The 16,914-nt window shown below is 40.7% G+C and overlaps 2 protein-coding genes across 4 annotated transcripts in view; both read right to left on the bottom strand.

Annotated features, from left to right (window-relative positions):
- LOC114556862 (ankyrin repeat and IBR domain-containing protein 1) overlaps window positions 1–5,786 on the bottom strand; it is a 37,226-nt gene extending 31,440 nt beyond the window's left edge. The window contains exons 1-3 of one of the 2 annotated variants that reach the window (XM_028579941.1): window positions 5,614–5,786; window positions 2,878–3,153; window positions 966–1,266 (exon numbers count right to left, since the gene is read on the bottom strand). In XM_028579941.1, the coding sequence (XP_028435742.1) occupies window positions 966–1,266; window positions 2,878–3,065 (489 nt within the window). In that variant the 5' untranslated portion in view covers window positions 3,066–3,153; window positions 5,614–5,786. Of the gene's footprint in view, window positions 1–965; window positions 1,267–2,877; window positions 3,154–5,358; window positions 5,584–5,613 lie in introns of those variants that run through there. The other variant, XM_028579942.1, reaches the window with a different exon arrangement.
- An 868-nt stretch (window positions 5,787–6,654) lies between these two features.
- Window positions 6,655–12,687, bottom strand: eomesb (eomesodermin homolog b). Of its 2 annotated transcripts, none has more exons than XM_028580848.1 (7): window positions 12,522–12,687; window positions 10,433–11,129; window positions 10,055–10,209; window positions 9,623–9,744; window positions 9,055–9,213; window positions 8,146–8,207; window positions 6,655–7,907 (listed from the first exon to the last, which is right to left on the bottom strand). In XM_028580848.1, the coding sequence occupies exons 2-7, from the start codon at window positions 10,954–10,956 to the stop codon at window positions 7,079–7,081; spliced, it is 1,851 nt and encodes a 616-aa protein (XP_028436649.1). In that variant the 5' UTR covers window positions 10,957–11,129; window positions 12,522–12,687; the 3' UTR covers window positions 6,655–7,078. The 2 variants fall into 2 exon arrangements, with proteins under 2 accessions (XP_028436649.1, XP_028436650.1); XM_028580849.1 differs by having other exon boundaries at window positions 6,655–7,859.
- Between the last annotated feature and the right edge of the window lie 4,227 nt (window positions 12,688–16,914).

The following is a 16,914-nucleotide window of genomic DNA, read 5'->3' as shown; positions in this document are numbered from 1 at the left end:
AGGAACTTGTTTTGGTCGAACATGTGCTCGTTCAAAAGTTGTTTTAGTCGTGCAACAGAAAACTCAGATTGGACAGATTGGATAGTCTAGCTAGCTGTCTCTATTTACCCTGCAGAGATCTGAGGAGCAGTTAACCATAGTCTCATAAATCGAGTTTAGAGTGCCAACACAAAGTAAGCGGAAGGTGAGGGACATCCGGACGAAAATGAGGGATGTCCGACGGATCTCCCGGCGGCACCGGAGTAATCCCTTAAATGAATCTTCATCGATATAGACTATGTCAAGTATGATGTAATTTCAATTTATTCTTGTCCACTTTGCCTTTTGCTAAATTTTCCTTAGTTTTATTGTAGGTTTTTATCTTTCTCTTTCTATCACACCTGCCTGCATCCTAACTTTGATATTTTGTTTTACATATGGTGCAAATTCCATTTTGCTGTACATGTCAATTCACGGTTTAAGGGGGAAATTTAAGAAAGAAAAATTCAACAGTTAAAAATTATATAATTATGAATCAGAGAAACAAAATTGGTCTCCAAAAACTAAAACTCCGGTCTTTACAAAGGCAGATATTGAGACACACACAGTGATAGCTTAATGCGACTTAATGTGACCTTTGTACGTGATGCATCCTGCCCCAGGGATTAATAAAGATGATGTGTCTTGCCCAACATCTTCCCAAAACTCTGCATGCAAAAGGGACTGGTCAAACTTAATATAATGAATATAAAAGCCACTATTCTACAAATATTCATAAAACAAAAGGGCAGACATTGAATAATTTGTGTTAACATCAGGGTTACTCTGGCCCTTTTTATCTTCATTCCACTCAAATTGCTCCCTGTCTTAGTGAGGCTCTTCCATTTATATCTATGGAGCCTTTGACCTATACCTAAAATGTCATTCTTAAGGAAATTTTTCATTAGCCCATACTGAAAAATGCCCACAGGACTTTGGAATCTCACCTCAACACAAGTCTTCATGCCTGAGGCAGCAGCATAGTGCAGGCAGGTGTTTTTCTTGTTGTCAGTGGCATTGATATCAGCGATTTCATACTCTCCATGGTCCAGCTTTGCTCCGGTCCATGCCAGAATGATTTGTAGACATTCAGCCCTACGCTGCTTGTCTTCATATGGCCGTGAGAGCCGGGGTTGCAGTGCCCCCTCTAAGGTCAGGATCCGGGGCCCCATGCAGAGAAGGTGCAGAGATGTCTCATTGTGCACATTACGCTTGTTAGGATTCCCATCTTTGCTTAGGAGAAAAGACCTAAACGGGTGAAAATAACAAATATCACTTATTTCTGTTATGCTTAATTGATTCTACTTTTAGTGTAAGAGCCGTTTAAGTAGTGTACTTCACAATTGTGTAAAGGCTGCCTTTCTCCCTTTTCACTAGGCCCTGTTCCCAAAATTAATTAATTTTTAGTATGTTTTATTTTATTTGATAAATTATCATATGATCTGTGTAAAATGACCTAGAAATGTTTAGTTTATGGGGACATGGGGTCCTTCTCACTTCTCTTATATTGCATTATGCGTATATTGAGACATGAGGAAACGAGGAAATGTGTTTAGAGGGGTAAGACGTCCTTTCCTCTGAAGCGTCACATGAAACTAGGCTTGTTCGATATGAGCCAGATCTGCGCAGAATCGATCACCGGCGATCGCCGCCCAATGCATGCCGGTTAGATTTGGGTCCGACTTGATCCCGACTTGCTCTGACGTCATGCACACGTGGGCAACGATAATCTCACGAGACCAAGGCGGCCGCAGTTCTGAGACGCAGGTAGCGCAGTTGCTTTTCACCAACTGCAAGAGCCAGGCGGACGCAGGTGGACCCACTGCATGCTGGGAAATGCCGGCCCCTCAACGAGCTTATTGTTGTGGGTACACACACACACACACACACACACACACACACACACACACACACACACACACACACACACACACACACACACACACACACACACACACACACACACACACACACACACATATATATATTTTTGTTTGTGCCCTTTACTTGAGTATGTTTTTTTTGTTGTTTTGTTAATAAACACACCAGTTTTTGCACTTCTTAAGCTCCCTGTCCAGCTTCCTCAAAAGGCCCCACCACCTCATCGGCCTTGGCATGAGGTGCTGGTTCGACAACAATATTTGAAATAAAATCTAGAGAACTACACATTGCACCTCAGCTAAATTATTAACCAAATTAGTTAATTAGTTTGAGTCTCAGAATTGTGGTGTCATCCATCTATCCAGTCCTATATTTTGCTTACACTTGACTTTGCTGTTAACTTCTGACATGTTAAAACCCACCAAGCATTTTTAATGAGGTAGGCATGCAAAATTGAACAAGCATCCTATAAGCGGAGAAACGATAAGGCCTGAGAGGAGTAAAGACAAACACATGTAAGGTTGGTAGCTTGTGGGGTGGGAAGCTCTTGGAGCCCCATCCTATTCCATCCCAGCATGTTGCATTCCTGAGAGCTTCTAACAGATGGCTATGTGGAGAGACAGATGGGACAGAGACGTATAGAGACAAAACAGGAAAAATGTTCTCTTACGATGCACCAATACAGTAATAGATGGGACCAGCTGAGCAACAGAGTGCTAAAAAAATAAGAGAAGTGTTCAAAGGACACTTGATATCTGAGCGTGTGCCACGTAATAAATACAAATAATATTGTAATGAATTCATAAACTGCAGCATATCAAACATCTAGAGCACAACAAATTAGTCCCTCATCCATCAACCCTAGCTAGATATCCATTTTCCCCTCACTGACAGCAGCCGTTCCAAAAAAATGTGACTATGAATATGTACATTATCAGTTTGCTTGCTTGTTAGATTTGATCTGGACCATATCCTGACCTGAGTAGGTGTGTCATGGCGTGCCGGGCAGCATAGTGCAGTGGAGTGTTGTGCTGGTAGGACTCTCCGTATGTAGAGTTGGGATCCAGAGCCTCCTTGAACTGCAGGTTGCTCTCATACAGTTGGCATGCCAGCACCTCATCCCCATTGATGACAGCCTTTCGGAACTTGGTCGCTGTGTTCCCCATCGCTTCCCCTACCGTAGGTTCAAGCTCTGACTGACACGGCAGCCTCTTTAGTCGTCTTCAATCTGTTCAAGTCCAATAGGCCAGCATACTGAATGTCCAAAAGAAAAGAAGAAAAACAGGAGTTTAATTCCTTTATGGCTGTGTCCGAGTCCAACAAGGCCTTGTCAACTGAAAAATGGTGAGTATTAATCACTTCCCCTGCCTCTGAATCACAAGGCCGGGAGTTGCATCTCCAAGGTTGCTCAGACTGCTCTGCCACAAGCGCCTCTGTCAGCATAACCACGACACTGTAAACCACCTCCTTGTGTTTCTCTTTTTATTTTTTGTTTGGAATAACTAAACATAGTGCCAAAAAGCTCACACAGAGAAAAGGACAAGACTTCCTCTGGCATCACCAGGAGCTTCCGCCTCTCCGTGCCAATGCTGCCCATCCCACTGAGGCCAGGACTCATTGTGAAGCGAGATATCCTCAACTAAAGAACAACATGCAGCGAGTCAGCATTTCGCTTCCACCAGAGCACCATATGGCCGTGGCAACTGTTTGGGCAATGTGATGCTTTTTTGGTGAGCTAAAGCACAAATCAACAGATAATATCACCTCCTTCAGCACAATATAGTCTACTTCATGATACTAAAATGAATTCATACTGAGTTCTTACCACCATGCAAATCCTTGTGCACAATAATGCCTTGGTGTAGGTGTAGCAAAACTAGGGTTAGGGATAAGGGTTTGGTTCAGGCTTAGGTAGGGGGGACACAGATATTGACGGGTCACAGATTTTGGTGCAAAATATGCACACAAAAAATGCATCCTGGAAACCTAACTCAACAAAGCCACAATGACAAAGGAAATGCAAAGCAAATTTTTACATTTCTTTTGACAATTGATCATTTTCCGTAGCTTATGTAAACAATGTCAAGACTGTAGATGAACTTGAATCACTGGTATAATCTTTACACAACATCAGCTAAAACTGTGTGTGTGTGTGTGTGTGTGTGTGTGTGTGTGTGTGTGTGTGTGTGTGTGTGTGTGTGTGTGTGTGTGTGTGTGTGTGTGTGTGTGTGTGTGTCACAGATTGGAATGGAGGAGGGACCTATAACCTTTTTCCAGGAAAAGTATTACTCACTGTAATTTGAAATTTGAATAGAGATACTAATAGGTGTTTCTAGTTCAGCAGCACCACAAACTACATCCTCCAAAAATATAATAAAGTTAAATCAACATCTCTTTAAAACAGCTTTAACAAAAACGGAACATTCTAACCTTCATGAAGGTACTGCATAGAGTACCTACATGTAATAAACAGGCAACTGAGTATATATCTTTAACGTAAGTAAGTTTAGTAACATTATGAGGTGCTGGCATGTTACAATCAAGTATAGAAGCAGATACCCATTTAATGTAAAATATGGCCATAATTTCCTATGCTCATGTTTCAACTTTTGATAAAGATAGGTGAGAGAAACCCTCTACAAAAACATCCAATGTAGAATGGAGGTAAGGGGAACAGAGGCTGGACCAGAGCGGGTTGGGGCTCCTCCTCACCCTCTGCAACAGATTTTTTCATAAGTCAGTTTACATGCATGATTGATCATTTGTTCTTTATTCAGCCAACCTAAATAAGTAAACACTGTATACTTATTTAAATGTGTTTTGCTATTTTTAGGATAGGACATCATCTACAGCCACCCTTGCAATAGGACACTGTATATTCAAATAAAATTAACACGTAACTTGCACACAGTCAAACGTTAGCAAATTATACATCACTTAAACAATGAAGCCGGACGGCACAAGTAAACTTTCCTTACATCACTAATCTGTGTCAAGCTTGTGCCATGTGAGGAGGACAGACAACATCATAATCACACAGAGGGCAACACTAACAAATGTCCCACCTTGGTGAACACTTGTAAACAACTGATCTGATCTTTGAACTGTTATACAACCTCAAAGATGGTAACACATTATACTTGATACGGTTAACGTTCCTATCTGGATGTGTAACTAATTAACATATCGGACACTCCTCCATGACAGCGCCAACCAACATCTAACTAACGTTATAGCTATCTAACAGTGGCAGCTAAGGACATTAAAATGTAACACTCCGTCTGCGTAGCTTGCCAATTATCACTAAACTCCTTCATGCAGGCCTTTCCCCATGCTGTGTGGTGTTTACCATTTTCGCTAGCTCAAACCAACGGCAGTGTGTTTTGTTATTGACCAAACAGTCCGTCATAACGCTTTGTTACATTTCTGGTTAATGAAAACATTCACCAGCCAACTGACCTTAGATAACGTTAGCTGCAAACCAATCCGTTTGTTGAACGCGCTAGTGCTAATCACAATACACAATATTCCTTGCTAGCTGGATGTTATTCTAAAGCATAAAAACATCATGACGCCAGTATCTGCGTTGGCTAACGTCAGTGCATAACGTTACGCTATCGGATCAGCTAGCAAGCTAACCGTGCTACTAGCCAACTCAGCAAGCACAGTTTATAAACTCACAGTAAACAATGAGTAACAAGTATTCCGACTTACACATATGGTACATCTTGCCGTTGTGGACCAGATCTTGTGAATAAACTGACACAATAACCAGAAGATTTTCTTGTTAGTGAGGCAAACCATAAATAATGTGTGCACAGAGGAGTGGTGTTGCTCCTGTCAACTCTTCGTTGACTCTGCTCTGCTCGCAGCAGTGGCTGCTAGACGGGTTGCCATGTTTCAGCACAAACCCCCAAACAGTCGGAGAAAGAAATCAGTTGCGCTCCTTTTTTTTCTCTGAGACTAAACAACAAAATACATACATTGATGCTATAAATTGACTTTTGCATCCTTACATCACAATTTTGCAATATATGGACTCATGACATGAAATGACCAACTAGGCTAAGTTTGTTTGTTTTCTTTTTGAAGTCCACTGGGTCTTCCTGTTTATCGCAACGGCTTAGCATCATAACTGTGCATATTTGGAGTGCAATATGACGGACATGCAACTTTATCTAACGTGTGTCAAATATACAGGTTCCCATGGACAGTAAAGACATGGGATTCTTCAAAATAAAATATAAAGTGGAAACATCGGCTGTAGTGTAAGGATCTAAGCGAGATACAAATGCAAATGTAGCCTAATTCCATTTTAATGTCAGATGTAGGCCTACATTGTCCATCTCAACTCAACAGTCTGATTGATTTGGTAGCTGTGAGTACAATACAATGCCACAAGAGTGCGACAGAGTCCACGAAAACAAATTGTGCTGTTAGATGAAATGAAGTTGCAACGGTTAGCTCAATTCAAGTGGTTTTACCCCCACACTCCTGCGCATTAGGTGGTTCCTATGAGTATTGAACCAATTATAATGTATATAATCATCAAATATACCTTGTGAGCAGAAATATTTAACTGGTGCATTCCTTTATCAAACAAATGCAATAGTAAATGTTCCCGCTGTATTTAAACAGGGACAAAGGTGTCTTAACTTGAAATAACCACTCATATACTCAATAAAACACATGCCTTTTATTATCAAAATTCTGAACATTGCAATGAAGTTATATACAGCATATTATCAACACATTTATGAGCACATATTTCATATCAACAGGCCTTTAATAAATACTCTGTAAACACATAATCTCAGTGTAAAGGCATATACAGCAAATTAAATGCTTTGGCACTTTCAAAAACTTCATATTCAGAGTTTCATAAATGGGGCTGTGAAAAAAAACATATAGTCCAGTCCTTGAGAACAGATGGACTAAAGACAGAATAGATGAAATAAGCCAACAACATCTCAGGAATGTGAATGTGTTTAAGTGTCCTTGGTATTTCCTGTGTAACCACAAAGGGAAGAAACAAAACAATGATCACCCCATTTAATACCACCAAGACAAACTCTGGGTGTGCCCATAACAACAAAAGATAAACAAAAAAAACATATGCATGGAAAATGAAGAACAACCAAAATGAGAGACAAAACATTTCAGCGATTAAAAAAAATAATTAAGGGTTTGTGTAAAAGGAATAGTACGCTGCCATGCCTTTGGATGAGGGTGCTTCTTTGCTATAGGGGCTACTGTTGGTGGCAGCAGAGGCCAAGTCCTCACACTTGATGTCAGAGTCCTCTATGCTGGGCCCAGTGAGAGATAAACGCCTCCGTTTGCAGGCTGTGGAATAAGAATGAGCGCTGTCTAAGGACAGAGCTGATGGCTGTGTCTCTGTCCAGGGGGAGACCAGGCTTCCACTGCCGTTTACCTCCTCTTCTATCTGTGGTTTAACTTTGTTTGAGTCCTCTGAGAAGCCAGTGGTGGGACTGGGCCTGGGAGACCAAGGCAGGCTGGGAGTAATCTTTCTCTGGTATGCTGCTCTGGACCCCCACCCTGCAGACATGGTGGGGAAAGGAGAGTCTGGGTAGTAGCTGAGAGCGTGGGATGTTTGCATGGACAGGGATTTGATACCATAAGGTAGCAGGGAGCTTGAGTATTCCCCCTCATAGGGTGTCAGATCTAGTTTGTTGGTGGTGCTAGTGCCGTTTCCCCCTTGCTGCATGGAGGTAACAAACCACCTCTGCGAAGCTCCGTCTTCTGTCTGAGGCGAGAGGAGGCTGTTAGTCTGCGGCACTGCTCTCTCGCTATTATAGAAGCGATTCTGAGGAAGGTTGTTGACAAATTGGTCCTGAAAGAGGGGCTGCATGGTGTAGCGGGCCCCGGGGACAATCTGGTGGGCACGGGGAGAGTCGGTCGGAGACGGTGTGAGGCGGTCATTCTCTTGAGCTGTGTACATCCTGGAAAATACATGTACGTATGAACTTGGGGTCAAGGAAGGGCAGTGTCTGGGTGAAAAAAATCAAGGTGTAAAAAAAGGTCTTTGAAAATGAGTTGGCACACACACATATGAAACAGCAAATCTTAAATTGGTAAATAACAAATTACAACACAGTTGACTCCATAAAACATATAATCTGATATATATATATATATATATATATATATATATATATATATGTGTGTTATATTTATACTCAGTTCATAACTGGTGAGAAATGCGTGGCAATAAAGTAAAATACTCACGAATCATAATTATCTCTGAATCCTTTGGCAAAGGGGTTGTGATCAATTTTCAGCTGCGTAATCTAAAACAAAGAGCAAATAAAGAATAAGCTTCATATTGATATGTTACGATGAAGAAGGAAAAAAATGTAAAGAAACATGCCGTTGAATGCCTACTAACCACTTGCATGTCAAACTATACAAATAGCAGGTAGATAATTAAAACTTAAAAACTGCTACATGCATGTCCACTGAATGAGTTTCAATGAATAGAAATAACAAATGGATCAAGACAAGATGCATTTTTTTACTTACAAGGCAAGAATATTAGTGAGTAGGTTTTATAGCAATAACAGTCTATCAGTGGTGGAAGAAATACTCAGATCCTTTACTGAAGTAAAAGTACTAATACCACACTGCAAAAATACTGTTATAAGTAAAAGTCCTGCACTGAAAATGCTACTTAAGTAAAATAATGTAAGTTTCATCAGGAAAATGTACTTAAAGTATTAAAAGTAAAAAAACTTGATACAGAAAAATCCTCACTTTTTAGAAACTGGTTCGATCCAAACAGTTCTGTCAATCAACTAAGTGTTTAATTGGCTAATAATTTAAGCTGGACTTGTAGGCCATTATATTGTTGGGTAGTTTAATTTATAATATTTCATAAACTGCATGTGTTTTGTATTTTTTATTTTTTGTAAACAAGCTGTCAGATGAATGTAGTGGAGTTAAAGTACTATATTTCTCTCTGAAATGTAGTGGAGTAGAAAGTGGCATGAAAAGCAAAGTCTCAAGTACCTTAAATTTGTACTTAAGTACAGTACTTGAGTAAATGTACTTAGTTACATTCCAGCACTGCAGTCTATAGTTCAAAAAACACCTGGTGGCACAAGAGAAGCATATGGAGGCATGTTTCATCATGCTTACATCAGTGTTCTGGTAGGCAGTCACAGCTATGAACTGGTTCTCTGGAAAGGTGAAGCTCTGAGTCTTCACGTCACTGCTGATGTCCTCCACCGCGTCCTCCGTCACCTCCACGATGTGCAGCCTGGGCTGGTACTTATGCAGCGATTGCAGGACAATCATCTGCGTAATAACATGGTCAAATCCATCATTTTTAAAAGTAGGCTACGCGATAAATGATTTTCTAAAACGTGCAATGTGTGCAAAAAGATCATTTGGTTTGTTCTAATGACGCAAATTAATTTCCTTCCAAAAAATGTTTTTATTTTTATTTTAAATGAAGTTTCAATTACCGAATTGTGCTGATATGATTTAAGTAGGCTCAAACTTGTAAATTGTGCGCTTTACCTTTATTATTTATCAGGGTAAATATTTTACTATAGCCTATATTATAATATAACGGTATTTCAATGCAACAAAACACATGTTGACATTCGAATAGGCTACAAATTATTTAAAGCTTCAATGAGTGGCGTTAGGTATAGTTATTGTTTAGCCTGTATTTATTTATTTATGTATTAGTTTGGCATACCTGCGAGGTATTGTGACCGGTTCCTTTGTTGTTCGTGAGTTTCAGTTTGCTGAAGGAGATTTCTTGTCTCATCCAGTGGGCCCCTGTGTTTGGAGACTCGGGATGGATGTAGACTTTGTTCCCTGAAATAAAGACATTCTCCAACATCAAACTCAATGCAATGCCAAGTAGGCTATACCATAGTAAGCTACTTATTGGAAGAAAAAAAAAGTTTAATATATTGCACACCTCTATTTCAAAAGGTATAGGCTATACACATAAACATAAGACTTAATTGTAACGAATAGGCTGATTGTATTCTGGCAAATAGAACAAGTCTTTCTATTTCAGTTATTTCCATAGTTTTTTTTTTTTTTTTTCTATAATTATTTCCACATCGTAAGAAATGAAATGATAAAAATGTCAAATATCGTTCTGACGATGTTTCAGTACCTTGGCTGCTGTTGTCCGCCTTCCCGCAGGTGACCCACTTGCCACCTTGAAATCTCCAGTGGTTTGGATCCGCCAGCACCACCTCCACAAACACGCTGTAGTGCGCTGTCAGGCTCAGACCAGCTATGTTAAAACTGAGGAACGGGAACATCCGTCTGCAAACACAAAACCAAATGCATTATGATAGACGGCATTGGAATATCTATAGCCTAAACTAGGTTTTATTGGAGGACCGTAAAAATCCGATTTTTCTCAGCAAATGAAATGTAGGCCTAATTCACGTGAACTGAGGCGAGTTAAATCATTTCCCATGAAAATCGCGATAGGCTAATTGTATCACGGTTACTTCCTCTTTATCCTCTCCTCCTGCTATCTCACCTGCCCTGCTTGGTGATGATCATCTCGGTCTGGTGGCGGTGGAACTTGAGCCACAGCGGCCGGTTGCAGAGGTATACCTGGGCCCTGACCCCCGGGCCGGCGGTGGGTAGAGTTAAGTTGCTCAGAGCCGACCCTGAGCCAGTGTAGGGCGGGTAGATGCAGCCGGGGCTCTGCCCGAGCTGGTAAGCCGGGCTGAAGTGACTGCGGCCGGCGGCGGAGGGGGAAAACCCCGCGGGAGGCAACACGGAGCTCAAGTGGAGAGATGAGGGGTACCTGCCAGCGCTGGACGGGGTGTAAACTGTCCCACTGGGGGTATACGGGATAAAAGAGCAGGGACTCGGTGTTTCTGGGCTTTGTTTAGAAACTGTAGGAGGGATGTAGTATCGGTCAGCATCCATCCCGTGCTCTGTGTACCTGCTGGCAGCAGTCGGATCGTCCCCACCAACAGCCGGAGACTTGCGCCTATCATCCGCTGCTTCCTTCGTAGACGAGAAGGTGCTGCTCTCCCCTTCACCGCCGAGCATGGCTGCTTTCCTTGTCTGGTCAAAGAGATAAGTTGCTTTATTTGATCCCAGCTGAGACTGCTCTTTTCTTCTTAGCCTATAGCCTACCCCTCAGGAATTAGGCCTACTGGTTTTTATGCCAGGTGTCTTCTGAGAAAAAACTTCTTCTGCCAGCATCCACTGAAGTCCGAATTCTGGAGACAGAAACATAGTATGTTTAAGAGCTATAGTCTACATCTGCAGTCACTGAGCTACCTGATTCATCATCACTTGGAAGGCTACGAGTGCCAAGCCGGCAATTTGCGCGTAGGCTACCCGAAAATACAGTGAGATGGGAAAGTGATCGTCATCATCATATCAAAGCAAAACTCCGTGGGCGTATCAGGGTGTGGCTGAGAACTCTTTCAAAACTTGAAGTTCAGGTTTGGATAGAATCACAAGTGGTCAAGTCTTGAATATTTGAAATGCATTGCCATCTTTTAAAAAGCAGTGACTTTACTGCCAACTTAAAAACAATTAATATGTGGCATTTAGGTGTTCTACCCTTTTTTTTATTATTAGGCCCATTATTTTCTCTGTTTTAAAAGCATATGCTAATTATTCCATATAATTCAGTGTAGCCTAATAAAATAAGTTTTATTTAGAATTCAAATTCACAAGGAGAAATATAAACGAGCGATGTGATTAAGGTCAGTAGCTCAGATAGGCTACAACCATGACACATTTGTAGGCTTACTAATACAACTGACCGGATCAAATATAAATGAGGTGAATTTGGAGGCCTAATATTGAAGAGGAATCGCCTCGAGGTACAGAGCCAATTTCTTGTAAATCATATGACAAACTGAAAAATAAAGCACAGATTTTTTTGGGGGGGAGAGTAGCTTTGTGGTGTGAAACTGAAGTGAAAGCTCGCCCACGATTCTTTGGTGGCGTATTTTGAGAGAATGTAATGTAAAACAAATGTTTCAGTAAAAATAAGTTGTGCTTTTCTTGCTTTTTATATTTATAAGGACTAACGAGATAACCTCACGTCTTTAAAAAAAAAAATGGTTATACGGGTAGCAATTCATTAATTTGTTGCTAATTCTTCTTCTTTGTGGGGAAAAAATAAAAATGTACAAAAGTACTCACTTTATAAGTAATAGACTGAATGCTGTTAATCCTATGTTATTATTCAGAGTTAATGAATTTGCATTCATTCAATTCTGGTGCGGATCTGTGTCCCAACGGAATACCCGACGTGAAAAAGGGAAATAGCCAATTATTTTTCCGTTTGAAGAAACCTGTGATGTTTCTTAGACCAGACAGTCCGATGTGACAAACGACAGCAAACAAATAGAAATACAAATAGGCTAAATATGTGAATAGACAAATAAAATGATTTAGTGTGGCTTCAATCCAGCTGTAAATAATTCCAAAGGCTAGATTAAATAGTAGTTGTATTTTGAGGAGAGTAATGTTTTAATTTATCCTTTATTATAATGTTGAATTAAGCAAATTTTTCCTCCGGTAATGTCATAAAAACTTAAATATTCAAATTGATATAGAGTGTAATAATATACATCTTAAATATATAAACTTACCAAGCGACTCTCCCTCCTGTTTCCTTTTGAAAATCAAGTTGAAGACGCAAGAGAAATAATTTCAGCTAAATGCAACATCAATGCGAAAAAATAACCTGCGAAGCTGAGCCCATACCAGCACAGGACATCATCATGTGTTTGGGCTAAGGAGAGAGTCAAAAGTAAAGCCAGCCATGTGGCGGAGGACTGATTAGCGTGTAGGCGCTCTCCCGCTTTCACCGCTGCTCTCTCCGCGTGGCCGTGACGCACAGATAGCAGCCTATTATCAGATTCTCCTCCGATCTCCAGGGGAGGGGCATCACTCCCAGCCAAGGTGTAGCTATAAGAGATAGGAGGCTCCCTAATCCATCCTAGAATTATTTCCATCCCATCATCCTCACAAAGGCATATCACCAGAATAACAGTCCCATCAGGGCTTGGAGTGTGTCTGTGGGGGTCCAAAGTACAGAGTTTATGGTGACTTAATATTGTGCTTTATGTATATGACGTGTCATTGTCATTCCTAGAACACTCATGTCTACAAATGAAAAGCCTCCGGTTTTAACACAAAGAGCTAAAGACATGAATGTTGAGATTTTTGAAAGGCGGCGCCGATCTGGAGCTGGCCACAGGAGTATAGTCAACTTTTTCAAACTTTTAGCACAACATTAGCCTTGAAAAATGCATGAAATCAACAACATGAAAGTTGCTGCTAATTTCAATTTCAGGGTGAATAAGAGAGATAGAGACTCAGCCATTGTAATACTTTAACTGCAGTAGCATGTTGTAGAAAATGTGTCAGACTGAAATGAGAACCTGGAGAGAAAATGTACCTCACTGACAATACAACTTAAAATATAAAAATAATAAACCCAATTCTTTAATTTTCATGTCAATAGGTGCACAGATGGAACCTGTCATGATTGAAACTCAGCCCTATCACTGTCTTTGTAGTTATTAAAGACTAGTAAAAGATATACAAATCAATAGGATGCCCCTATAAATGCAAATGGGTCTGAAGCGTGAGGAGCCCCAACCAGAGGAGCAGCCAAGGCATGAAAAGGAGATTTCAGTCATAAGTGAGTGCACTGCTACTGTGTGATTTCACCATGGGCTGAAAACACTAGATGAAGAAACATTTATGTTATCGCCTGTGACACTGACATAAAGAAACAACATTTTCATTTTATTTTAAACATCTGTATGAGTAACAACTCACATACAAACTAGTTTTTTTTTATTATTGACTGTTTTCTGTGGTTCACCACAATAAAAAGGTACAATGCTGATAATGAATGTTGCCACAATATACACATTTTGTCACGAAAGCACAAAGAATTCACAGATCATTTTGGCTGTTAAAGGGACCCATATCAGACAACCTTTCTACAGTATTTTCTACTTCTTCATATCAAAGGAAACCAAATTCAGACCTTAAATGATGCTGCATTACTGTGTTAATGGGGCCCCCTTTTAACAGCTTTAAAGACCAGCTCTTCTCTCAAAACCAGACGATGCTCAGCTGCTGCGTACTTGGAGAGGAGTTTACATGACAATGACAGTGAGAGGATTAATGAAGCACGTCGCCACCTCTGAAATAAACACATTGCACATCAAACAAGACAAATCAACCTTTGGGTAAACTATTAGAACAGCAAACCGTCTAAAGCTAATGGGCCTCTGCTGATTGCACTGATAAACTTATTGAGGTGTCTGATTATTTCAGGAAGTCATGAATATAGAGTAAAAATTCACAGATCTCGGTGTGCACATGCGGTTTCAGTGGTCCTAAATTTACTTTGAACTAGAAGCCTGTTTCCCTACTTTGACATACTTTTGTTTGTGCTGTTGTTCTTATGAATGTGACAAATGTTTACTCTCAAGTATCAAATTGAATGGGATTGAACTTTAAACTTTCTCTCTCCCCCTCTAGCTTTCTTTTTCTTTATTTAGCAAACTACCCATTTGACACAAACACATACAGTCACGTGCGTTGATGGTAAAACCAGTGAATCAGAAGTGCGAAGATGTGGAGTGTTAAAAGTTTCTATTGCAGTTTCTATATAAGCTTGTATTTGGCCCGGTAGTACAGGGGTTCACACACTCACTGACACATTACGCATGTAAACATTTTCTGCATTCACCCTCCTTGAGAAATATCTTAGTGTCCCCCCTCCAAGTAAAAATGTGTTTTGCGTATTGGGACTTCCCTTGGATGGTTGAGCTTCACTGTGCAGAATGATGTGTGCAGTTTGACACTAGAAGGCTGTTATTACATGCATCTGCTAAAGAGGAAAATTTACTCTGTGCTCACCTTAAATCTGAATTTAACACTTGAAACTTAGTGCACATACTCCCTGTTCAGACCTGGCATTAACATGCCTCTTGGGTGATCCAATCACAAGTGGACAGCTCTAAGAACAGTTCACACCAGGCATTACCTCTCCACATGTGTCTTGAGTGACCACTTGTGATTGCATCTCACTTCCCCGAAGAAATCCCAACAATACAGACTGGGTCTTTTCCTTGCCGTGTTCCAGGCAACCCAAATCTTAGATGTTTGACACACTTGTAATATATCTCTGTGGGCTTTTCAAAGATTTCCGACGTTGTAGACAAAACAAGCTTCCGTCATTTGAGAACGCTGTGCTTCCGCTTACGTAGAGGAGGACTTCAGCTGAGTAGGCGGCCCTTCAATGTGGTCCAGGACACATTCACATACACACATAAAAGAATGTGGCCAGACCACCTCCAAATGTTGTCTGAGCAATCGGATCTCAATGCGTCTTGGGTGCGTTCACACTTATATTTAGATCCCCAAAGACGGGGCCTGAGGAGAGTGGATATTTCAGTCAAGCAGGAGACTTCTTGTGTATAGTAGTTTAACTTTGGAAATAAACAATATTTGCATATTCATACTTTCTGAAATTCTTTCGATAGTAGATTAAACTGAAGATTTTTAACAGGTTAATAAAAACACAGGCTATCAGACACAAATTACTATACAGTGCCTTAAAACATGTCTTAAGGGGATCTTTAAACCATACCTTCCAGCATTTTCAAGCAATTTTCCAGTTGCTTATTTACTATCGCTCTCTGTGATGATGAAAACATACAATTTCTAGCTTATATCAGTTTATCTCATTACCAAAAAATAACTACTATACATCACATAATGCTGTTTGCTTATCATGTGTGGGCAGCCTGTCTGTATAATGGCCTCACCCCTCTCTCTGTCACGCTCGATGAGCAGCTTCCCCTAGCTGTGCCTGCTTTTTGACACGTCTAAAGGGCTGTGTCTGACATCTTGCCATCCTGATGGCCACTCCTCCCGCAGTGCTCATGCCAGGCAGGAGGAAAAGCTGGTGACCTGGCCATCATCGTCCTGCCCTAGGCCACTGCCACCCTGCTGGCAGCAGAAGGTCTGTTGGTCTGAAGCCACGGCAGGAACTCTGCCCGCCACAGCTTGTGATGTCACGACAGACATGCTTTCAGATCAGAGTTCTGATTGGCTTTGAGGGTATGCCTTTCTCATTTCCTGGGAAATGCCCTCTTAACAATTTACAGACATACAAAACCTAATTAATTGAATGTGATCTCCGCTTTCTGCCCTCCTAGCTGATCAGCTGCCGTCACAGATCATGCAGGAAACCAGAAATATGTTCTCCCCTTTTGTGATGTAATTTGAAGAGGATTCTTTAGATTGTGTAGAAGAAAAAAACTTGCATCCTAATATAAACATTTGCAGCGTAATTAACATTTTTCACAATTCATTTTTGACTCCATTTTGTTAATTAATTACCTGTGCATAAAGAACAGACTTAATTAAGTTGTTTGAGTGTAATTATGTACTATGAAATATACAATTGTATATATAGCAAAATAATGTACATATCACTGCATTTCTTTGATAAATGACTGATATAACAAATACCACTGGGATACTTATTCCACAATCAAATAGTCACCAATGAGAGCTTTTACAGCAGGGCTTCAAATGGCAGAAGGTGAAGGCCTCTAGGGACCCACTTCCTTGTCTCTCTCCCCCCCGCTACGCTTACATTTATGGTTTGGTCCTACATCCTGTTAAGAGTAGCAGCAGGAGCGGACCATCACATTTGGTGCTCAGCGTGGGGGCGGTTGGTGAGCTGTCATGTTCCAGCTATCCCATGGAGATACACTTCTGCCTCTCCGCGAAGATTTGGTGTTTTCTCATTTGCATTTGCTAATGAGATCCTGTTGCATGACTTTATACTGGAAGGCTATCTCTCTGAATATCTCTTTACAAATACAGGAGGCGTATAAATCCTATTCATTTAACCTTTATCAACCAATTAGTCCCATTGAGATTAAGGATGTCTTTATCAGGAGAGATCTGGCAGAGAGCAGCATTATGGTAATAACAGTAAACTTG

This window comes from Perca flavescens, chromosome 6, assembly GCF_004354835.1.
Source record: "Perca flavescens isolate YP-PL-M2 chromosome 6, PFLA_1.0, whole genome shotgun sequence".
Taxonomy (NCBI): domain Eukaryota; kingdom Metazoa; phylum Chordata; class Actinopteri; order Perciformes; family Percidae; genus Perca; species Perca flavescens.
This window is presented reverse-complemented; position numbering and strand designations above follow the sequence as displayed.

Excerpts from the sequence above, each read along its gene's own strand:
- eomesb (XM_028580848.1), bottom strand. The coding sequence starts at position 10,956 with ATGCTCGGCGGTGAAGGGGAGAGCAGCACCTTCTCGTCTACGAAGGAA. Across the intron at positions 9,214-9,622 it reads CCGGTCACAATACCTCGCAG|ATGATTGTCCTGCAATCGCT; the intron begins GTATGCCAAACT and ends GTTATTACGCAG. Across the intron at positions 7,908-8,145 it reads TTCAGAGATAATTATGATTC|ACACTGCCCTTCCTTGACCC; the intron begins GTGAGTATTTTA and ends TTTTTCACCCAG.